This window comes from Cyanistes caeruleus, chromosome 4 (genome assembly GCF_971803275.1).
Source record: "Cyanistes caeruleus chromosome 4, bCyaCae1.hap1.1, whole genome shotgun sequence".
Lineage (NCBI taxonomy): Eukaryota > Metazoa > Chordata > Aves > Passeriformes > Paridae > Cyanistes > Cyanistes caeruleus.
In genome coordinates, this window is record NC_141704.1 from 1,946,506 (window position 1) to 1,969,588 (window position 23,083).

A 23,083-nucleotide genomic window follows, 5' to 3' on the forward strand; every position below is an offset into this window, starting at 1 on the left:
GTATTTAATTAAACATCAGTCTTACCTTGACACCTTTCTTGCCTGGAGGTCCCAAAACCTGAGGAGAAGAGAAACAGAAATCCTCAGTTATTGGTGGGAAAAACCCCTAAAATAAATAAATAAAAAAATCTCCTTTTCATGGTAACTTTTCCAAAGCAAGGAATGTTATGGGATCAGAATTGTTATGGGATCAGAATTGTTATGGGATCAGAACTGTTATGGGACACAGAGGTGGCCACCACTGAGGTTTCTCCTTAAAGCTGGAATTTGGAGGGTCATGGAGAGCTGTGGGTGTCCAGCAGGGCTCATCCCTGTGGATGAGGAGCTTGATCAGGGACAGGCCTGGAGCACACGGATTCAGTGGTGGGAATTTTTATCCTAATGTTTCCTGGACAGGCAGTGGAGCTCCTTTGAGGGGACAATGGGAATACACGGAATACAAGACGTGGAGCGAGGGAGAAGAGGACCAAGTTGGCTGGAGGGTCAGGGAAAAGGTCTGAGTGTTCTTCCCGCAATTCTGTGGGACACAACTCTTGGATTCCTGGCATTTTGGGATGGAGGCTGCACAGCTGAAGGACAAGAAGGGCTCTAAACCACTCCAAGTTACCTCCAAGGCTGGAGCACCTGGAAATCCTGGATTTCCCTGCAAGGCAAGAGGAAGGAATGGTGGCCAATGGAATGAAAAATGTGAAGCAGGGAAAAATTTTTGCTCATCCCTTTCCCACCATTTATTCCTCGAAATAATTCCCAAACTCATCTCAGAAGCACAAGAGCCAAGGAGAGGGGAAAACTGAGCTCAAGGATATCCCTGCTGGGTCCCACAGGGAACAAGCTGGGAAAAATCGGGATAATTGCACCTGAGCTGGTCAAATGTTCTCTTACTTGGTCTCCCTTCTGCCCTGGAGGTCCTGGAATTCCCTGGAAGAAATCAGAAGGGAATTTTCACCAGAATGAAAACAGATCCAGCAGTTTTGGTTCCTGCTGCCATCCAGAGGGAGGGAAGGGGGGATGGAGCTCTTCAACTCAGTTTTCCATCAATTACAGGACAGCTCTTCCAGCCTGGGACTCTGGAGTCTCCCTGGCCACAAAAGTGCCATTTATTATTTAAAATTATTTAAAATATCCCACACTGCTGACATTCCAGGTCTCTCCTGGCAGCAGGGAATTCCAGAGTCCAGGGAGTGGGAAATTATTCCCTTTCTTTGCTTTTGAGGGAAGGCTCCAGGTCAGGCTGGTGTCCCTGCTCAGTCCAGAGGGTTTGGACCAGGTGGCCTTGGAAGGTCACTTCCAACCCAGCCATTCCATGATCCAGTGATTCCCACAGGAATTACTATGATGATTAATTACAATGCTGGTTAGGAGCAGAAAATTTCCTTGGAACGTGAATTCCAGCCCCTGGGAATTTGGGTTCAGGATTTCAGCACCCACCTTTGGTCCTGGTGCTCCTGGAGGTCCCATCATTCCCTGAAAACAACAGAGGAAACATTGAAAGCTCCAACTTTAAACCCCAAATCTTCCCTTCTCTCACCCTTTCCGTGTGGAACCACGGGATTCCAAGGAAAACCTAAATTGGAGGAGGCTTTGGAGACACTAAACACTCCGAGAGTGTAGGAGTCTAGAAATGCAGGGACATTTCTCTGTCTATACAATTCTTTAAAAAATACATCAATCATATATAATATTGACAGAAAAGCTTCCAAATATCCCTGAGCAAGCCAGAGTTAGTAAGAAATTAAATAGAAAGTAGAAAATTGTTTCATTTGACACTGAAGTGAAAATATAGATCTTAAGAGAGTTTCACATGTAAAGAGAGAAGAAAGAGCGTAGTTTTTAATCCTTCTTCCTTCTTCTCCATGCTTCTGAAGTTTTTAGAAGCACAAAATATGATTGGTTTAGAGTTAGTCGCACTTTTAATTACGTGAGTAGATATAGAAAACTTATTTGTTGAGATATAATAACAATACACGTGTCTGTAGTTAATAGAGTAAAATTTGATATAAAGGTGAAAAGACCGTGTGGTTCGGGGCCATTTTGTATCATTAGAACGAGATGAGCCAGGCTGTGGTGATTTAAGCTTGTGCAGCTAGTCTAGATAAACCTGCCAAGTTTTTGTAAAGATCCTTCAATAAACACAAGAAACCAGAATCTAATGAGCCCGGGAGTTTTTATCGAATAATAAGGACTGAGATAAGTGAGACTCCCCACGAGAGAGGATCCCAGAGGAGTTCAGCCCAAAAGAGGCTGAGAGACTAAAGAAAAGTTATATCCACAGAGAATTCAGCCCAAAAAAAGCAAAGAGAAAAAAGTTTCAGAGAGGATTTTAATGCAAATCTCACTGCAAGATTTCCAACCCACCTGCTCTCCTTCCTCCCCCTTCATGCCAGCAGTGCCAGGAATGCCAATTCCCGCCATTCCCTGCAAGGAAAGCACAGAATCCTCAGGAATGCTGATCCCAGAGCACCCATCCTTCCCAGATTTCTGCTCCAGAGTCTTTCTTAGCAAAACAGGAGGGGAGAAATTTCCTCTGGAAATGTTTGGCTCTGAGCAGAGCTAGTAAATTCCAGGAATGTTGGCACATCCCAAAATGCCTTCCCACAGGTCCACCCTACTATTCCTCTCATTTCCCCCCTGGGCTGAGGGATTCAGGAATTATCCAACCTTTTCTCCCCGTGGTCCAGGCAGTCCAGGAGCCCCATGGAGCCCCACAGGGCCTGGCACACCAGGTTTTCCCTGGAAAGGAAGGAACATCATCAAATCTTTTTTATTTTTTTTTTCCCTCCAAACTGGAAAGTTTTATTTTTAATTCCCCAGGGAAATATTTATCCTGACCTGTCCATCTGAACAGTTCCTTTAAAAATGAGGAATTACAGAGCTGGATGTGTATTCCCAAATTTCCTTTTCCATCACAAATAAGTTATGAATCCCTGGCTTTACCCAGGAAGGGGAAATAATGGAAGACAGAGGCTGGGAGCCCAGGTTGGTCTGGAATGGTGAATCCAGACCCATGGAAAAGGCTGATTTATGGAATATGGCTCTCCAATATGGCAAAAACAACAGAATGGAAAAAGGATGGAAAAGCAGCACATTGATGTTATCCTTCAGACTGAGTCATTTGTAACAGAGAATTCCTAAACCAATCACGGTGCCTTTTATTCCCATGGAGTCCATTCTCCATGGACTTTTTTCCTTCTTGTATCTCCCCTTGAACCCAAACTTCCCACACCCCAAACCTCCTTGTGGGATGATTTCTGGGCAGAACCACCCCTTCCCTTGTTTTGGATCTGCTGCCAGTTTGGGCCATTTGCTGTCTCATGCTCTTGATCCACATTTTTCCCTCCTCTGGATCTGTCCCAGTTTTATCCTGACTTCCTGGGAGCACTCACCGGCTCTCCTGTGTCTCCTCTGTCTCCTTTGAGGCCACTCCTCCCACGGGGACCCTGCATGAAGCACAGGAAATTCTCACTCCATGATCCCTTCACATTTCTCCAAGGAAATTTGGAAGTTTGGAAGCCAGAACTTCCTGGGCAGTTTGGAAAAAAAACCTGGAAAAAAGGCTTTTCATCCCAAAGTGAAAGCTGACCTTAGGTACTCACCCTAATTCCTGAATTCCCTGGTTCACCCTGAAACACAAAGGACAAGGAGAATTCCCATGGGATGGGCATTTAGGGGCTCCTCACCAAACTTCATCCCAGCAAAAAATCTGGGAGATTTTTGCTCCAAGACAGCAAAATTCCCACTCCCACCAGAAGGCAGAGCTTCAGGAGAAGTCTCCAGACACCTCCACCTGCAATATTTGGTGTTGGGTCTCCCTTTCCTGTGGCACATCCCAGAACTGTGCTGCAAACTCACCTTGATGGAGATTCCTGGTGGCCCTGGAGAACCTGGTGGTCCTGGAACCCCAGGAACTCCTGGCTGCCCCTTCTGTCCCTGTGACAAGGAAAAGTGGGAGAGGGAGGGATTTGGGATCTCTCCCAACCCTTGGGAAGCTGAAGGCTCCCCCACACCTGGGGTTTGATACTCACAGCGGGGCCAGGCTGCCCATTCCGGCCAGGAATCACCTCCACTCCTCCCAGGACATAGCCTGGCTCTCCCTGTGGATAAAAGCACTTTGGGAGATCCAGGAGCAGATGGGAAATTGGGTGATTTAGGGGCAATTCCATCAACTCAAAGCACTTGGCACCCAAAACCACATGGCCATGACCTGAGTTTTGCTTGCTGGCATGGAAAAAATTAATCCCAAGGAAAATAGTGGAAGTTGGCTTTCCAGCAGGGTCCATTCCTGATCTTCATCTGCACAGACAGCTCAGGGGGATGAAGGGAAAAAGGAGGAATGAGGACTGGGAGAAGGGCAGGAAGCTCCTCCTGGGATCTGTCCCCAGTAAATATTGAAATATTTTAGTGTCCTGAGTGGATTAAACCAGGTTTGTTAATTATGGAGACTCAGGCAGAATGACCCCACCTTCTTCTGCAATTAATTAACTAATTAATTGTGCCCAGAACCTGGGATTAGGATTGAGCACTTTTCTCCATAAAGACATAAAATTCCCGAGGGAAACTCCCCAAGCTGTAGACAGGCAGTGTAGGATTAGGTAGACACAGCTTAAAAATTCACATTCACCAAAGATCCTGGTGAAAATGCTTGGAAAAGAGAGGTCACAACAATAAAATTAATTTCTCCCAGTGAAATCCAGGAATGGAACTCACTCTGTCTCCTTTTGGCCCCGCTGGTCCTGGATAGCCTGGAGAACCCTGGAATTAAAAATAAATCCTGAAGTATTAAACAGAAAAACACCCACACAACCATGGATGCTGATCCCTGGAAATGTCCAAGGCCAGGTTTGGAGCAACCTGGGATGGTGGGAAGGGTCCCTGCCCATGGAATGGGATGAGTTTTAAGGTCCCTTCCAACCCAAACCAACCCAGGATTCCAAATACTCACGATGTCGCCTTGGCTGCCAGGGAGCCCCTGCAAAACAGGACAGAGGGATACTGGTCACTTTTCTCTGGAATAGCCCTTTGGAAAAGTTTGTTAAAACCAATCCATACCATGATTCCAGGGGGACCTGGAGGACCTGGCCGGCCCGGCCTGCCCGGCAGCCCAGGAATGCCGTCTTTCCCAGGGAGACCCTAAAAACATGGAAAATGACAGCCTGGAGGGGATAACCTCAGACCTGCAAAGCCAAACAGCTTCATACAGCACCGTAACACTAGAGAGTATTCCCAAATCCCAGAGCAATTCCCTTTTCCAGGATTTTCAAAGCCAGCATGGAGCAGGAAGAGCAAAACACCAAGAGAAAAGAGCTGAGGGTGATTCTTTCCTTGAACTCTTCCTCGGTTGTAATTTGGCTGTATTTACTGACAGAGGACAGGGATAGATGGAATATTGGGAAGGAATTTCTGGCTGGGAAGGTGGAGAGGGGCTGGGCTGGAATTCCCAGAGAAGCTGTGGCTGCATCCCTGGAAATACCCAAGGCCAGGTTGGACACTGGGGCTTGGAGCAACCTGGGATAGTGGAAGGTGTCGAGGTTGGAACTGGATGATCTTTTGAGTCCCTTCCAGCCCAAACCATTCCATGATATTCCATGATATTAACTATCCAAATGGATCATGCTGTAGGGACGTTCCCTTAAGAGCTGGACTCGATGATCCATGTGGGTTCCTTCCAACTGAGAATATTCTGTGACTCACCCGCTCCCCTTTCTCTCCCTTCGTAGTGAAGCTGTGGGGCTCATAACCCCTGTGAGCTGCTGAGCCCCTGGAGCTCTTCAACAGAAAAGAGAAAAAAAAAAAAATTATCAGGGAATTAAAATCCACCAAAGGATGGCAAATAAACTGGAGTGACCAGGAAACACAGACTAGAACATTCCTTGGCTTAGGCAAAGAAAGGGAGAAGCAGAGTTGACCGTCCAGGAGAATCCTCAGACATTTACAGTCTATTCCTATGCATTTATAATATGAATTTTTAATATATCTAAGTGTTCTGCAGTTGTTTTATCCACCAAAACATTCCCAGCTTTATCCTGGCCTCCTCAGTTCCACTCCCTGGATTTCAAAGGTTTTGCTCCTTAGGGCTGGACAGCGAGGTCAGGATGGGACATGATGTCCTAAATCCACTCTGAGTCTACTTTGTTCCCTCAGGAAAGAAGATTTTCCTTGTGCCTGACCCACTCCAAGCTGGATTTACTCCCAGGAGTAGGAACTCACCTTTCCTGGTGGGATTTGGGTTCCTGGAAGCTGAGGATCAGAACAAATGGCTTCTATCAGCTCTTGGAGGATTTGGGGGAAGTCATCGAAGGTGCTGACGTAGAAAACATTCTGGGGGTTCTGCTGCAGCAAAATCCTGTGGAGCTCCACAGGGTCAGCTCCTGACACCCCCACAGCAATGACACGGAGCCCTGGAATGACATGGATTCCACCACTCCTAATTCTTGGGATCAGAGTTTCCAAACCCCTCCCTGGTAAAAACCTCTGGTGGGATCAGGTAGAACCCTCAGAGAAGTCACCTGGAGCTGGGTGTGAGCTACAGCGAACCAAGACAAGTTGGGAAGAAAAAAGAGAAAGGATAAAGGAAGGAATGAACCAAAAGTGCCCTCAAAGTGACTCCTCACATGATGCACCACCCTCAAAGCCCTGCAAACCCATGGAGAACTGAGGGAAACCCAACAGGGCAACCTCAACCCCCTGGAAATTCATGAAGAACTGAGAGAAACCCAGCATGGCAACCTCAACTCCCTGGAAATTCATGAAGAACTGAGGGAAACCCAACATGGCAACCTCAACTCCCTGGAAATTCATGGAGTACTGAGGGAAACCCAATGGTGTGACCCCAATCCCCTGTAAATTCATGGAGAACTGAGGGAAACACAATGGGGCAATCTCAACTCCCTGGAAATTCATGGAGAACTGAGGAAAACACAATGGGGAAACCTTAACTCCCTGGAAATTCATGGAAAACTGAGGGAAACACAATGGGACAACCTCAAACCTCTGGAAATTCATGGAGAACCGAGGGAAGCACAATGGGGCAACCTCAACCCCCTGGAAATCCATGGAGAACTGAGGAAAACACAATGGGGCAACCTCAACCCCTTGGAAATTCATGGAGAACTGAGGGAAACCCAACTGGGAAACATCAGCCCCCTTGAAATTCATGGACAATGGAGGGAAACACAATAGGAAAACCTCAGCCCTCTGGAAATTCATGGAGAACCAAGGAAAACACAACTGGAAACTCCTACCCAAAGCATGGGCCGCTCTGGCTGGGGGCAGCACGTCGTCCTGGGATTGTCCATCGGTCACAAGCACCAGGATGTGAGGAAAGCCCGGTCTCATCCCTCTGGAGGGCTGGAATAATTCCTTTAACATGTAGGATATGGCATGGCCTGAGCAGACAGGGAGAGACAGGGTGGGAGTCTGGATTAATTCCACGGGTTTGGACTCTGGATCTTCTTCCAGGGGTGGAGAATGAAGGGAATTCCTCATAAGTGGAAAGTCCTGGGCATGGGAAAACGTCTTTTGAAGGATAACAGCCGGAAATCAGCTTGGCTGGAATGGTTCTGGTGGAATCAACAGATAGTTTTGGAAAAGGGAAACCAAAATATTCAGAAAATTGAAGCACTTTTCTTACACTTCAGGAAAAAAAAAAAAAAAATTCCACAGAATTCTCATTTCCAAATGTCTTTGGAATGACCAAGAAAGTTTCACAAAGAAATCTCCCACAGATTGAAATGGTCAAGAACCTCTAAAATACTATGGAAAAATTCCTACATGGAGTAAAATGTCTTTATTGACACAAACTCCATAAAAAGCAGGATTAGAGGCAAGGTTAGCCAGGAATTTCCAGCCTGACCAATTCCATGCCTTCTTTCTCTAACCAATCCCATGAAAATTCCTGTATTTTGACTGTCCCTGCTTTTTTGTGCTCTTGTCCAATACCACTTGGATGAGAGATTTGGGTGCCTCGAAGCTTTCCTGATGTGAAGAATTCATTGAAAAATCACAAAACTCCGGAATATTCCAGGCTGGAAAGGATCCACAAGGATCATTGAGTCCAATTCCTGAAAGGTCCATATTGGGATTGAATCTTGCTGGCACCAGGTTCCAACCAATTTGGTTAAATGATTAAATTAAAACTAACAATCTTTAATTTACCATTCCTGGTTGTGTTCCTCCAGGGGAACCAGGTATTCCCAGTGTCCATCTGGGAATCAGCACATGGAAAGTGTCGTCCCTCTCTGAGCTTTTTAAATGAGACAAAAATATCTGGATTTTTGGGATGGAAAAATTCTTCAAACCAGCCACCCTCATGTTTGTGGTATAAAAACCTCCCTCAAGTCCAGGCAAAATCATAAAATAATGAGGAAAACCCAGGGGAAAAATCAGGACATGTGAAAAGCACCAAGTGGTTGAAAAAAACCTCTCCCAAAAATTAAATTTAATCCGTTCTCAAATTTAAAACAACTTCGGGCACAACATTCCCACCAAGGAAATGGCTCCAAACCACTCAGAGAAATGTTTTCCTTGGCTTCCAGGGCCAGAAGGATCATCCCAGGTATCCAGGTGCCCTCCCAGACCTGTTTTGGTGTTGCCTCCGGTGTAGCTCAGCCCTTTGATGGCTCCGAGGGCGCCGTTGCGGTCGCGGTGTTGGTTGAAGTGAAAAACTGCCCTGGGCTCCTCGTTGTACTGAGCAACAGCAACCTGCCAAAATCTGGGATTAAAATCCCCAAATCCACAGGAAATGGGACAGACTGCCTCGAGTCAGAGCATGGTGCACCAGGAATGGGAAGAGGTTGAATTCTCTGGGAAAAGGGAGCCAGACCCTCACCTAAATCAAAAATTTTTTTAAGTTCCCAGAGTTATTTGTTGACTCAGGGTAATTTCGTCATTCACCTAAAACCTCCAAGCAGAGTCCAAGAAACTCCCATTTCCTGCTCGACTTCAACTGAGTTCTGTAAATCTCCCTAATTCAAATATGCCGTTGATTAAATAAATGACCCCAAATAAATGAGGAACTGAGTCTTCCCATTGGCTTTGCTGTCATTAAATTCTTCAGGCTTCATTTGCCCTGGAGGTGATTCCCATCATGACCCGGGGCTTTGGGTCTCTGTTTGTTGGAGGAGGGAGCTGCTGGGACATCCTCCATTTCCCACTTGGATCCACACCTGGATTTCCAGTCATTCCCACTCTGAATTTCCAACAATTCCCCACTCCAGATTTCCGACCATTCCCAGTCTGGATTCCCAACCATTCTCCCTCTGGATTTCCCGCCATCCTCACTCTGGTTTCCCAACCATTCTCACTGTGGATTCCCAACCATTCCCAGTCTGGATTTCCAACCATTCCCACTCTGGGTTCACAATGATTTCCATTCTGGATTTCCCACAATTCTCGTTCTGGATTCCCAACCATTCCCACTCTGAATTTCCAATCATTCCCAGTCTCTATTCCCAACCATTCCCACTCTGAATGGGGTCAGAAATGGGATCTGAGAGGGGAATATGCACCTGACAGGCCTCTGGGCTCACCTAGACAGCATTTCAGGTGTGGCATTTGCTTTATTCCCAATGATTTGGTCTTGGAAAGATAATCAAGAAATGGAAATGGGAAAGCTGGCATCGAGGAGAGTTTAATTCCTGTTTTTTTCTTCCACACAGGTCTTTCCCTCACCTTTCTGCTCCACAACTCCTGGGTGAGCAGATTCTGCTCCAGGCAGGGCTGAGCAGAAGGAGGAAACAGAAAGAAAATAACTTCAGGAAATGGAATAAGAAAATCTTGCCTGTGTCCCTTCAGGTCCAATCTTGGGGAAATAGGAAACAATCCGGAAGAGGAAATCCTTCAATTTATTGAAGTTGCTCTGGCCTATGCTGGACGATTCATCCACCAGGAACCCAACGTCTGCCTTGAGCTTCCCACAAACTGCAGAGGGAAGAGAGGAATTCCATAAGCTGAGGGCTCCTAAAGCAGAATCCTGGGGTTTTGTGTGCTCAGAGCAACAAAACAAACCCCAAACCTCTTGTGATGCCAACTTTTGGGCAAGCAGCAACACTTTCACCCCTCAGAATAGTGTTGAGGCCTTCACTGCACTTATGGGGTTTGGGCCTTCCCTGACATCGCCCACTCTCGTTATTCAAGGAATTAAGACCGGTTTTAGCTCCGTGGGATCAGAGAAGATCTTGGCCTCTGGAAGCTATGTCTATTTCATCATCATCATCATCTCTATATCATCATCATCATCATCATCATCATCACCATCTGCACACTCACGCAGCCCAGGCAGGGTTGTCAGCGGTGCCGACACCGTGCTGGTCCATACTGGGGGCTTTGGGAGCTTTGTACTGGTGGGCACTGGGAGAGGAGTGGTCCCCACACTTCCGGGAGATCCTGATGGAGATTTCCCTGTATCCAACGGTACAGGAGCCACTGGAGCGGTCGGTGACTCCCCAGAAGTTCCTGCTGTAGGACCCAAACAGAAAAGGTGAATTTTAAACCTCTTTTAGCCACAATGTCACTCTCCAGCAAAGAGAAAAAGGGTAGAAAACCCAAAATTCAACCCAAAAATCCAGGTCTACACCCTTCATACCCGTTTGTCCAAGGAGTGTTGTCTCTGGTCCCTCCGAGTCTCCAAACATTGGTTTTATGGAAAACAAATACATTTCCTTGGAGCTCAGCCCCGTCACTCGAAACGATCTGGAAACTGCTGGTAACAACTCCTGGGAAAGAGAGGGAGCTGTGGAAAACAGGAGAAACATGACTGGGAGCCAGAAAAACTCAGGGGAATTCCCACTTCTGTGGCATCACTGTTGGAAAACAGGAATTTGGGGATGAAATGATTCCCAGGATTTGGAGAAGAGTAAATAATTTACAAAGTGCAATGGTCAGGTCCTAAACCTGATGAAATCAGGTTGATTTTGTGCAATAGAAAGGAAAAAAAATTGGAATTTATGCAAGAATTTAGGGGATTTGGTGCAAGTGGTGCTCAAGGCTGAGAGAACAATTTTTATCCAGTGGTTCTTATGGATAGAAATATGATTCTTTTTGGGAATGAATGGAAAGTTTGATGAAAAATAAAATCAAATGTGACTGAGGAATTTGGTTGCAGACAATTTGTAGTTTTGATTTAAAATAATGATTGACATTTCCTAAGTGCCTTGCTTTAGAAATACTAAATGATGAATTTGACACTGTTCAAAGTGGAATTTGTACCTTTTTTATTCTGAAATAACATTTTGCTTTAAAAAAAACCACCCCAAAAGCTCAGTCTTTATGGCAAGAAATAAAATCAGTGCAAATAATCTGTCATCAACTCATGGAATTGAGGTTGGAAAAGATCTCCAAAGATCAAATCCAGTTCGTTGTTCTCAATTCTCCACAAAAAATTTTGGAGGGGAGGTTTTCCTCCTTTAAATAAAAGAGTAAAATCCCTCTTGAAATTTGACTTAAACTCTTTTTGGAAAGTTAAATCAAAATAGCCATAATTGGTTTATTTTGTCTGATGATCCCAAGTGGAAGAGAAAGGGATCCAGTTTTTTTATGGGACAGGCTGGATGGAATGAGATGGGAAAAGGGCATTCAATGAGCTTAAAAGGGAGCAAGGAAACATTAATTTAGGAAAAAAAAATCAAGTTATGTGGAGAAAAATTAATCAAGACAAAAAATAAGGACCAAATTCTTAATTGCTTTTATACACCAGTGTTGGCTGCTGGGATAATTACCCAGGAAAAATTGGGATTACTCACTCAGGAGCACAAATTTTATCCTGTGGAGAGGTGGGGTCAGGATTCATCTGCCGGTGATGGGAAATCAATATTTATAAACCCATTCCAGCAGGATCGATGGAAGGACTGTCAGATGTGGGATTATCCATTCCCGATTCCCAGACTGCTCTGAAATCAGGGATTTCTGAATCCTTCTGGATCAATATTTGAACAGCACAGCACAGGAAAGGGAAGGGTTGCTTTAAATCACTAAAATCACCCCAGAGATCCAAATGTTCCATTTCCAAATCACTTTTCCATAATATTTATCCCAAAAAAAAAAGCTGCTGTCACGGGACTGTTCATCCTGAGTGACACAACCTCCAAGGGAATTCTGTTGGATTTGGTTTCTTTAGTGATTTTGGACATGAACTGATCCTAGGAAAAAGTTTGTGGTTGAAGCCACAGGGACAGGAAACTCCAAACTCAAAGAAGATTTTAGTCCAATCCATGAAAAAAATGATGGAGTCGGTGCTTTAAAAGGGAAAATCCTGAAAAGCCAAATTGGGAAAAGGAATGGTGAGGAATGATTAAGTAATTTTTTTTTTTTTTTTTAAGTTCTTCACAGTAGAGCAGAGATTTTAAACAGGTAAGAACAAGGTTTTACAGATGACAAAAATCCACCTTCTTTTGGTGGATTTGATGGACAGGAAGGGACACAGATAATGCCAAAATTCCTTTTTTCCTGAGCTATTCCCACCCCTCCTTTTTTTCTTCCTCCAAGGATTTTGCAATAGCCAAATGGGACATTTTATGAGCCTCCTCTAGCTCCCATTTTTCCCTCTTTTTCAGCCAAATGGAGAAGCTGAGATGAAGGAACCCATGGAAACCCCCAGGGTTCTCCTGCTAATCCGCATCCAGAGGAGTCCAGGGGATGGATCAGGGTTTCCTCCCCACACCAAACATTACCTGAGGACAATCCCCACGTCAGTAAATACAGGGATGCTCCAGGAACAGCATCCCAGGACAACAAAACGCTGGAATCTGTGGCCTCCTGCACTGTGAATTCCGTCACTTTGGGAAAATCCACTGTTGGAAAAGCAAGGAACAAAGCTTAGGGGCTGGAAACAGCTCTGGGGACATTTCTGCCTCCCAAATTCCATTCCTGGGAGAGGAAGGAGTTCCTCCAGCACTTCAGGTGTTTTCCAAGAAGCTGGATCAGATCAGGTTCTCATTTGGTGGGAACTGAGGGAAATTTTGCCAGATCTTCAGTCTGGACTCTAAACTGACTGAAATGTGAGTTTTTGGGATGGGTAATGAAATTTTTCCTGCGATTTTTTTTCCAGATGCTCCCTGAAATCCCAGTGTTGTCCCCACATCCCTGACTTTCTCCTCTGATTTCCAAACCTGCCCGTTTTGGCACAACTCATGAGGGATATTGGCCTTTTCCTGCTGGAAATGGTCAAGATATTGCATAAAGAGGGAATTCCAAGATAACATGCCACAAAAACGGGGATTATTGGTAGGGGAAGACAGGGAAATCCCAATAATCCTCAATAATAAGAAGAAAGGATCAATGCATGGTTTTTGGTCGGATCTGAGAAGAAACAAGGCCGGGTTGTATGGGGCTTGGATCAACCTGGCCTATGGAAGGTGTTGGAAGCGGATGATATTCAAGGCCCCTTCCAACCCAAAACATTCTGGAATTCCAGGAATAAGGTGTCCATCAGCCAAAATCGCTCTTTTTCTTCAGTCCCCTATGGAGATGCTCTTATCCCAAACCACGAATCCCATACGCACAGGTTCTGGCTGTGAGCACTGCGGGCTTTCCCTCCCGTCCCTTTCCCACCGCAGACACGGAGATGGTGTAGCTGGTGTTGTCCTTCAGTTTGGGAATGGCAAAGGAAGCGGCATCCACTGGGACCAGCTGGGAGGATTCCGAGTCGCCTGAGAGGAGACATCCCAAAAAACCCGCAGTGCCCATGGAAAGGGAAGTGTAAGAGTCATTGCTACAGCAGCTTCACGCACATCTAACAGCACCTGGCCAGGGAGGAGAGTTAGGAACTCATTTTTCCCACAGGGAAACTGAGGCACTGGCATCAGAGAGGTCCAGTCACAAATGTGGAAAGGAACTGATTCTTGGAATTCCCAAATCCCAGCTGTATTTATATCCTTGGTTAGAGCCTAAAGCTTAGCTCAGGGCTCAGAGGAGTCCAACCTGCCCTAGCAGACATTAAAATCTCCTCCTACCCCAAGCACCCATGGAAAAAGGAATTTCCTGTGCCAAACTCCCCATTTTTGTGGGTTCCTTGTGCTCCCTGATCAACGGATCGGGATTCTTACCATTGGATGGCTCCCAGGATATCTTGTAGTGACTTATCCCAGGAAGCTTTTTCCAAGCCAGCTTCAAAGTGTTTACACCGATGTCAGTAACCCTCAGGTCCTGGATGGTCAGGATGGGGTTGGAATCTCCAGAAGGAGCTGGAAAAATGAGCCAAGATAAGATTTCAGCTCAGCCCCAGAGCAGCACCCTGGCTCCAAGCTGTGGAGGAGAAGAATTTGGGCATTCAATCAATATCTACTTTCCAAATATTATCCAGGATGCCAGGCTGAAATTCCTAATGGATCCATGGATTCCCAGCTGAGGAATCTCATCCACATCTCTTACTACCCACACCAAACTGGTGACACACAAAGGGTCACGAGAAAAGCTCCGAGAGAGGATGGGTCATCCAGACACATCTTCAAATTCCATGAAAAACTCATGGAATTTGGTGAAAAAGACGCTGGAAGGAGCCAGAATTCTGTGTTGGAAGAGGCAAAGCCACAATCCAAGGAATTCCCCAGACCTCAAGAGTGAAGGTTGGTAAGTGACCCTGGGTGGTGCCTGCGGAGAGGCTCCTGCATTCCCTGGGTGGATAAATAGCTCTGGGAATCGTGTTGATAAATCGAAGATTGTCCAACACGCCAGAAGGATGTGTCCACTCCCATGGGAACAGCCATGGATTATTACCACCAGCTCGTGCCTCTACCATCCACAGGAATATCTTGGATATCTCCACCAGGATCATCGAGTCCAAGTCTCAAATGGATGAACACAAGGACTGAACCCAAAACTTCGATGTTTTGATCACCAGGCCTCTGACCAACAGAGCCAATCCCACACCCGAGACCAATCCAAGCTTTGCATCCCAACTCAAGGAGGGTTTTTCCAGCAGGAATTACCTGTGTGGTGAGTCAGGACCACCTCCGGCCCCTCGGTCCTGCTGAACACAGCCCGGACACTGACCCTGTACAGGGTGTTGGGCACCAGGTGCTCAATCCGATGAGCCAACACTCTGCTGCCCAGGTAGCGAGTCCTGGCAACCTGTTTTCCTGGAAAAACAGGGATATTTCAGAGCCTGGAGATAATTTCCTTCCTCCAAAGGAAATTGCTGCACTGCTGTCCCAGAGCTCTGGGGATTATCTCCATCAATAAAACCATGAAAACAAGGAAGAGGAGCTATCACCAATGGGACCAAGTTTCCCAGCCGTGGGATCTCTTTCCTACCCCCAGGAGCAGGTCAGGAATTTGGGAAGGTGCCTGGAATGTCCTTCCCCTGCTCACCTTTGCCTGCTCCCATGGGGCTCCAGGTGAGTTTGAATTTGGTGGCAGCGGCTGTGGCGCTCCAGGCCAAGGACAGGCTGGTGCTGGTGTGGGACATCACCTTGAAGTTGGAGACAGATCCCAGAGGAGCTGCAGGATGGGGACAACATCAGGAGCATTCTGATTCCTGCCCAAAGGCTCATCACTGACGCGTTAATGAGTCAAAATTATATCAAAATTCTATCAAAGGGTCTTTGCTTATCCTTGGTGTCTCCTCATCCTCATCTCCTGGAGAGACACCAAGGTCATCAAGGTTATCAAGGAGATCCTGCCCAGATCCAGTGGGAACAAGGCCAGGCCAGGCTTTGGGATCCATGGAATCAGGAGATCCATGTCAGGATCCTTGGGTTCAGGGATCCATGGAGACAGGAGATCCATGTTAGGATCCTTGGGTTCAGGGATCCATGGAGTCAGGAGATCCATGGAGTCAGGAGATCCATATCAGGATCCTTGGGTTCAGGGATCCATGGAGACAGGAGATCCATATCAGGATCCTTGGGTTCAGGGATCCATGGAGACAGGAGATCCATGGAGTCAGAAGATCCATGTCAGGATCCTTGGGTTCAGGGATCCATGGAGACAGGAGATCCATATCCCAGCGCCCCAGGTGAAACACCCACCCAGAGCTCTCACAGCTGCCGAACATTCCCTGTTCTCTTCCTCACAAGGGTGAGACCATTTTCTCCTTGTGGTATTCCAGGGTTTCCAGTCACCTGCTGCCACTTTGGAACCTCTTCCAAGAATCCCACTTCTGCTTTGGATCAGTGGTCCTGCCTGTCCCCTGCTCCCAGGGCAGCAGCCCCGAAGTTTGAGAGAGAGTGACAAGGTTTGTGCCTCAACTTCCCCCATTTTACACAAAGGATTTGCACCTGCTGCCTCTTATCCAGGGAATCTGATCTCCCGGAAGGATTCCTTTGGAATTATGGAATTCTTTGAGGCAGGAGACAGTGCTTACTACCAAGCAAAAAGGACTGCACCAGGATGTTCCACCATCTTTATCTTCCTATCTTTTCCTAGAACAGATTTTACCCAGATTTCCCATTTTTCAGATGTTTTTTGGATGGGTTCTAACAATGTGGAGGACTTAATATTGGTGTGAATTTTGGGATACCTGGAAGCTCAGTGAGTGCAGATTGGGCACTTCACCACTGGGGAGGAGCTTCAGATAAGGGAGAGTGGCTTTAAACCGTACAGGAGCAGGTTGAGGTTGGATTTTGGGAAGGAATTCCTGGCTGTGACGATGGGGAGACCCTGGCACAGGTTTCCCAGAGAAGTTGTGTCTGCTCTGTCCTTGGAATTGTCTCAGGCCAGGTTGGACAGGGCTTGGAGCAACCTGGGATAGTGGGAGGTGTTGGAACAAGATGGGCTTCCAACCCTTCCAAGCTCAACCATTCCGGGATCTTGCGAATATGAAGCTCTTCCCAAGCCCAGAGCACAGGAACAGACAGGGATACACAACCAGATACACAGAGGTTGCGTTCCGTAGTAGCTACTCCACCATCCCACCCGCACTCACCTGTCCTGGCCGAGGTGGTGATTCCAGGGCCCTCCCCGGAGCCGAAGAGCACGGAGAGAGAAATCATGTACTCGGTGTCAGGAGCCAGGCTGCGGAGCTGGTGGGACGTCACCGACTTGCTGAGGGCCAGGTGACGGGGACGGTCCTTGCCAAAGAATTCTTTGGAAGAGAGAATAAAACACAAGAGGAGAAAGAGTCTGGAGAGCGGCTCTCTTGAATCCTGGGAAATCCACCACATTCCTTCTGGTGGAGGACACCTGTTCCAGAATGATTCAGGGGGAATTTCCTCATGGTCAGGCATTGGAAGGGGTTGCCCAGGGAGGTTTGGAGTCCTCATCCCTCAAGACACCAAGGAACAACTGGATGTGGCACTTCCATCACAGGGTGGGGATTTGGCACAGGTTGGATTTGGAGGTCTTTTCCAGCCTCAGTGATGTTGGGATTCCATGTGTTCACCGGCAAGGGAGAGTTTTCCTGTGGTTATTTATTCTGGAATTTTAATACCAAGACTGCCCAAACCAGCTGAGAGGAACTGAATCCAAACCATCTCACATCCAGGGACCACAGGAATCTGGGAATGTTCCCTGTCTCCTTCCTGGGGACTCACTCTGTGTTGGGCTGGGGCCAGGTTGGTGCCTCAGGGCCAGGAATAATCCCTGGCTTCAGTTCATGCTCTGGAATTGTGGGAGAGGCTGCTCAGAGCTGGACCTGCCCTAATCCCAGCACTCCTGAGTTTCTCCCATTCCAGGGAGAGCAGGGACGGATCTCACCTGGTGTCGGACCCCAGGCCACCCTGTACCCGGTGGCTCCCGCGACCGAATCCCAGGATACCAGGAGGCTGTTGATGGAAATCTCGCTCACTTTCAGCATCTGGACAGTGCTGGATGCCACTGCAAGAGAGAAAAGTTGCCCAGTTCCATCGAGGTCCCAACAGCTTCAAAGAAGTCCCCAAACCCAACGACGCAGAGAAGTGGCAGAAGTGACACCAACTCTGTGCCAGCACCCCTGGGTCTGCAGGAGCTGACATGGGACACTCACCCGTGGTGGCTCTGCCAGTCACCACAGGTCCCTCGATGTCCCCAAAGACGGGGTTGATGGTCACTGTGTGCTCCGTGCCCGGCTCCAGCCCCTGGATCATGTAGTAGCTGTAGGAGCTGCCGAGGGTCACGTCCTGGATGCTGCCCTCTGTGAAGGGAAAGCGTCCCCCGGCTCAGCCCACCCCACCCTGCAGCACACCGGGACCACCCCGGGTGGCTGCGGGTGGAAATAATCCACATCCACCCGGGAGGAGTTCAGGGATCACTGAGGCAACCCATGGATTCGCAAAGCAAAGGGAACTGAAGCCATCCATGCCCCAAAAAGCAGTTTTAATGTCCTTGTTGTGGGCTAAACCCAGCTCAGCTAAACCCAGCCCAGCAGGAGAAGAGTTAAAACCGAATTCCTGTGATTCTGAATTCGAAATCCCGAATTTCGAATCCCTGATTCCCAGGGGCAGGGAGGTGCAGGCAGCAGGATGTTGAGGAAAAACTCTAAAGGAGGGAAAACGTCTTTTCCAGTTTGGTCACTGGATGGTGCCACGTCCCCATTTTCTGTTCTAGCAGCAGCCGGAGCCCCATCCCCCTTTTCCCACCCTCTCTCCACAGCTCCCATCTCCAGTTTGTGTTTATCTAATCCCGGTTTTAAAAGTCAGACGAGGAAAACCAAACCCCTCCCGTGCTTGGGATGGGTGGCAGGGTCTGGATCCCATCGCTACATCCCTAATCCCGGGAGTGTGGGAAGAGGACCCAGAGGCCGGGGAGGGGCTGTCCTAGGGATTTTTCCACCCCTGGAATTGGGGTGGAATTGGGGTGAGCGGGTATCAGGTGGAAAAACAGCTGGAAATTCGGGGTGGAGGTGATGTGTTCTTCCTGTTCTACCTGAGGAGGTTGTCCCAGTGTCCCCTCAGTGTCCCCGATCGAGCTCGTTTCCTAGCCGGGATATTTGGCACAGCCTGGGGAAATTGCTGAGTTTTGGGGTGTTGTTTTTTTATGACAAAGCCATAAAAGCTGTTTTGTCTTCCCTGTGAAGATTTTTCACTCAGACCTTTGGAGCTGTTTTCCCACTAATCCCCGCCTCTCCTGGTGGGAGATGTCTCCTTCCATCATAACCAGGGGAGCTGAGGGAGAGGAAAATGTGGTTTTTATTCAAAGCCTTGGATAGAGCCCAGGTGTCCTGACATCCCTGAGCCCCAGAAACGTCCATCTCCCAAGGCCAAAATCTGCCATCAAACCGAAATTTCTCACTCCCAGCACCCAGGAAAATATCTTTGGGTTCAGGTCAGGGGAAAAGCTCCAGCTGCAAAGGTGGATCTGTCTCCAAACTCCCAAATTTGCCTAAAAATGAGGATTCTGGGGGATGCAGCCTGGTTTTGGTGCTGCAGAGAGAAAAGCAACAAGCACAGGCACTTCCAGGCTGTCCCCCCAAAAGTCATGTACTCAGTTGTCCCCCAAAAAATGGGTGACCCCAAATGCTCAGGGGCTGTGCAGCTCTGCAGGGAGGGCTTTCCCAGCTCCTCTCAGCTATTCCAAGGCTCCTCAGGTCCAGTAAATCCATGGAATACTAATTCCATGTAGCAAGGCTGGATATCCACCAGCCTGCTTCACACAGAGCCACAGCAGGAATTCTTGCATCCATGGCAGAGAGAACTCCACCGGTCACAGACCCTGAGAAAACCTCCAGTTCCCTCTGGACAAAGATGGAATCCAATCCAAAGTGTATCCAACACCTTGGGAATCTCACAGCTCCCATCTTTCCATGCCTTGCTGAGTGATAGACTCCTCCAGCCCTGTCTGTACCTGATATCCAGGTGAGCCTGAATCCCACCCCTGTCCGTACCTGCTGATGTCCAGATAAGCCTGAATCCCACCCCTGTCCGTACCTGCTGATGTCCAGATAAGCCTGAATCCCACCCCTGTCCGTACCTGCTGATGTCCAGGTGAGCCTGAATCCCACCCCTGTCCGTACCTGCTGATGTCCAGGTGAGCCTGAATCCCACCCCTGTCCGTACCTGCTGATGTCCAGGTGAGCCTGAATCCCACCCCTGTCCGTACCTGCTGATGTCCAGGTGAGCCTGAATCCTACCCCTGTCCGTACCTGCTGATGTCCAGATAAGCCTGAATCCCACCCCTGTCCGTACCTGCTGATGTTCAGGTGAGCCTGAATCCCACCCCTGTCTGTACCTGCTGATGTCCAGGTGAGCCTGTATCCCACCCCTGTCCGTACCTGCTGATGTCCAGGTGAGCCTGTATCCCGTTGCTCCCCGGACAGGGCTCCATCGGGCCTGGAGTGTGTCCGTGGTCTCATTCTGCAGCAAGAGGTTTTCCACAGGCAGAAGCTTCACTGGAAGGAGGACAGGGAAGAAAATTTCAGAGCATCCACTTGGGAGTGGAGGACTTTGCTGGCTCTCCATGAATGTTCCTCCAGCTCAGCTGGGTGAAGGGAGCACCTGAAAGGAAGTGGCCAGGTGGGACTGGGCTCTGGTCCCGTGGGATGAGGGACAGGACAAGAGGGAATGGCCTCAAACTGTGCCAGGAGAGGTTTGGGTTGGATATTGGGAAAATCTTCATGGAAAGGGTGGTCAGAAGAGCTGGAGTCAAGTCCTTGGAGGGACTTCAGAGCCAAGTAGATGTGGCATTTGGGGACATGGCAGTGCTGGGGATGGTTGGATTTGGGGATCTCCCAGGGTTTCTTCAGCCTTAAAGATTCCCTGAGAGGGATTTCCAGGAGCTCCTGCCCAGGGGCATCTCCTAAATCAGAAGCAGAACAGCCCAACCTGTGACTGTCCAGAACCAAACATCTCCGAGCACCAACCTTGTGAAGTGTGGGTGCAAAACAGGAGGGAAAACGATCTCCCACATTCCCCCAAACTGCAGGATGGCCTTGAGGATGTCCATGGGGGAAGAGTTAGGATGGAATTGGGAAGGTCCTGCATGAGGGCACCAGCTCTGAGGTGGGAACACAACATCTGGGGACAAAAAGGACCAACCACAGGGTCACGGCTCTTACGTGTCCTCCCCAGAGCAGCCACGGGCTGGCTCGGGCCCTCAGGATACACGGCGTAGATGCTGATGCTGTATTCCCTGTCCTCCTGCAAGTTTTCCAGCAGGTGGGAAGAGATATCGCCCCGCAGGATCTGCTCAAGGGTCATCCCGGGCTTGTTGGCTGCAAAATCAAGGAGAAAAGGGATGGTGAAGCCTTTCCATGAGGCTAAATCCCATAGGGAGGTCTTCACACCATGGAGGTGGCTCAGGGGTGTGGCTGGAGTCTGCCAATCCATGTGGTGTTGCTTGGAATTCTGGCTGTGGGTGTGGCTGGAGTCTGCCAATCCATGTGGTGTTGCTTGGAATTCTGGCTGTGCTGTCCCTCAGATCCCACAGAAGGGAGTGGGAGGCATCCCGAAGGCTTGAACTCATCCCAAATCCCCACCAGAGCAGGGACTTGAGTGGGAAAAATGTCTGGATGTGCCAGGGCAAACAAGGAATTCACAGCATCGTCCTCAGCTGGTTCTTCCAAGGAAGAGTCCTTCCAAGGATTCTCTTCTATCCTGGATGAACCACAATATTGGAAAAGTCTATCCTGGACTCTTTCCAGAGTCATTCCAGGAGTTAACAGCACCTTCCCTTGGTTGCTGGATCACTGCTTTGGTGATCACTGCTCTTTTTAAAGCAAACACCAAGAAAAATCAACTAAAAATTTATTTAAATTAATTAAAAACTAACAAAACTCACCCCTGGGGATGTAGATCTTGTAGCCCTCCAGTTTGCCCAGGGGAGGTGTCCAAGCCACCTTCAGGCTGAAAAGTCCTTCTTCTATCACCCGGAAATTGGTGACTGGAGGCACAGGAGCTTTGGGGACACAAAAATAAGGACAGAAATGGAGGTGGCAGTGCCAGAATAATGGAAAAGATCCTTGGAAAATCTTTTCAGGGACAGAGAGATACAAGGAGGTGAAGCACCAACTCTCCCTCAGCTGATTTCTTAAAACCAACAATCCCCCTCTCTTGCCAACCCTTTTTTCCACTTGAAAATAAGGATGAAACATCCCAAAGCAGAAAGTTTGGGAGTTTTCTCTGGGTGTTGAGATCTGAAATACACTCTGACAAGCAGAGGAAATCTACCCTGGGCAGGGGAAACTCCGCAGTTCTTGCAGGCTGAACAGGAATCAAAGCCATGAATCAAACCCTGCTTTGCTCCCACAGCCACAATTCCAAGGGAGAGGAGCCCACTTGGATCCAGCCAGCCATGGCAGACGGATTTATAGCTCCTGCCTCTGGCTTCGTGTTGGGGATAATAAGAGGAGAGATCAAATGGCTTTATTTCCACCCATAAAGACATTCCATCTTCTTCCTGGCAAGTACAGATGAGTCAAACCTCATTGAGGAGCTTTATTTATTCATCCTGTCAGAGATCTTCCCTCAAGAAGACAAAGAATTCCAGACATCGCAGGGGGTGCGGGGAGGAACAGAAGACAGGGAAGAAAGGAATAATTCTTTACAAAACTCCTCGGGAAAAGCGGGATTTGTGCTTCATCCAGGGATGTGAGTGGGATTAGTGAACCCCTTAAACTCTGAAAATTCCTAAAAGCAGAGATGATAAAAGTCCAGTGCCACTTTCAAACGTTCCCTTGACATGTCCCCGTATCCCTTCCTGGGAATTGAGATTCCTGCTTTGGGTGGGGACGCCCCTCAAATTCACCCCTCGAGGGTCAGCAGAAGAGGTTTGCCAGGGCAAACAAGGAATTCACAGCATCATCCTCAGCTGGTTCTTCCAAGGAAAAGTCCTTCCAAGGACTCTCCTCTATCCTGGAGTGCCTGGAAATCTCCATCCTGGATTGTTTCCAGAGTCGTACCGGGAGACATTGTCCTGACATATCCCTATATCCCTTCTTGGGAATGAGGATTCCTCCTTTGGGTGGGGACATCTCTGAAAGTCACTCCTCGAGAGTCAGCAGAAGAGATTTGCCCCTGGACATTGGTCTGGGTGAGTGACATCAATCTCTGCTTCAATAATTGTGATTTTTTGCTAATTTTATTACAATTACTTCAAGATAATTACTTTAACATAATTACTACAGTATAATTACTTTGATAAAGTGCACAATTCTATCCTGGTAGTTTTAGCTTCTCTACTGTGCAGCAAATAATTCTGATTAAGATCTTTTTATCTACTCATTTATCACAAGAAATCATTT

General features: G+C 47.9%; 1 protein-coding gene across 1 annotated transcript in view; it reads right to left on the reverse strand.

Annotated features, from left to right (window-relative positions):
• The window catches only part of LOC111923167 (uncharacterized), a 94,020-nt gene that overhangs the window by 48,655 nt on the left and 22,282 nt on the right, over nt 1-23,083 (reverse strand). The window contains exons 10-40 of the mRNA XM_086886370.1: nt 21,622-21,738; nt 20,900-21,055; nt 20,117-20,233; nt 17,894-18,040; nt 17,626-17,745; nt 16,856-17,014; nt 15,301-15,429; nt 14,919-15,068; nt 14,037-14,174; nt 13,494-13,640; nt 12,663-12,782; nt 10,580-10,726; nt 10,264-10,452; nt 9,776-9,915; nt 8,574-8,697; nt 7,239-7,382; nt 6,205-6,395; nt 5,689-5,763; nt 5,047-5,127; nt 4,940-4,966; nt 4,705-4,749; nt 4,023-4,091; nt 3,850-3,927; nt 3,594-3,620; nt 3,384-3,437; nt 2,659-2,730; nt 2,356-2,415; nt 1,429-1,464; nt 883-918; nt 608-643; nt 26-58 (exon numbers count right to left, since the gene is read on the reverse strand). Coding sequence (XP_086742496.1) covers nt 26-58; nt 608-643; nt 883-918; nt 1,429-1,464; nt 2,356-2,415; nt 2,659-2,730; nt 3,384-3,437; nt 3,594-3,620; nt 3,850-3,927; nt 4,023-4,091; nt 4,705-4,749; nt 4,940-4,966; nt 5,047-5,127; nt 5,689-5,763; nt 6,205-6,395; nt 7,239-7,382; nt 8,574-8,697; nt 9,776-9,915; nt 10,264-10,452; nt 10,580-10,726; nt 12,663-12,782; nt 13,494-13,640; nt 14,037-14,174; nt 14,919-15,068; nt 15,301-15,429; nt 16,856-17,014; nt 17,626-17,745; nt 17,894-18,040; nt 20,117-20,233; nt 20,900-21,055; nt 21,622-21,738 — 3,164 coding nt within the window. The remainder of the gene's footprint in view (nt 1-25; nt 59-607; nt 644-882; nt 919-1,428; nt 1,465-2,355; nt 2,416-2,658; nt 2,731-3,383; nt 3,438-3,593; nt 3,621-3,849; nt 3,928-4,022; nt 4,092-4,704; nt 4,750-4,939; nt 4,967-5,046; nt 5,128-5,688; nt 5,764-6,204; nt 6,396-7,238; nt 7,383-8,573; nt 8,698-9,775; nt 9,916-10,263; nt 10,453-10,579; nt 10,727-12,662; nt 12,783-13,493; nt 13,641-14,036; nt 14,175-14,918; nt 15,069-15,300; nt 15,430-16,855; nt 17,015-17,625; nt 17,746-17,893; nt 18,041-20,116; nt 20,234-20,899; nt 21,056-21,621; nt 21,739-23,083) is intronic.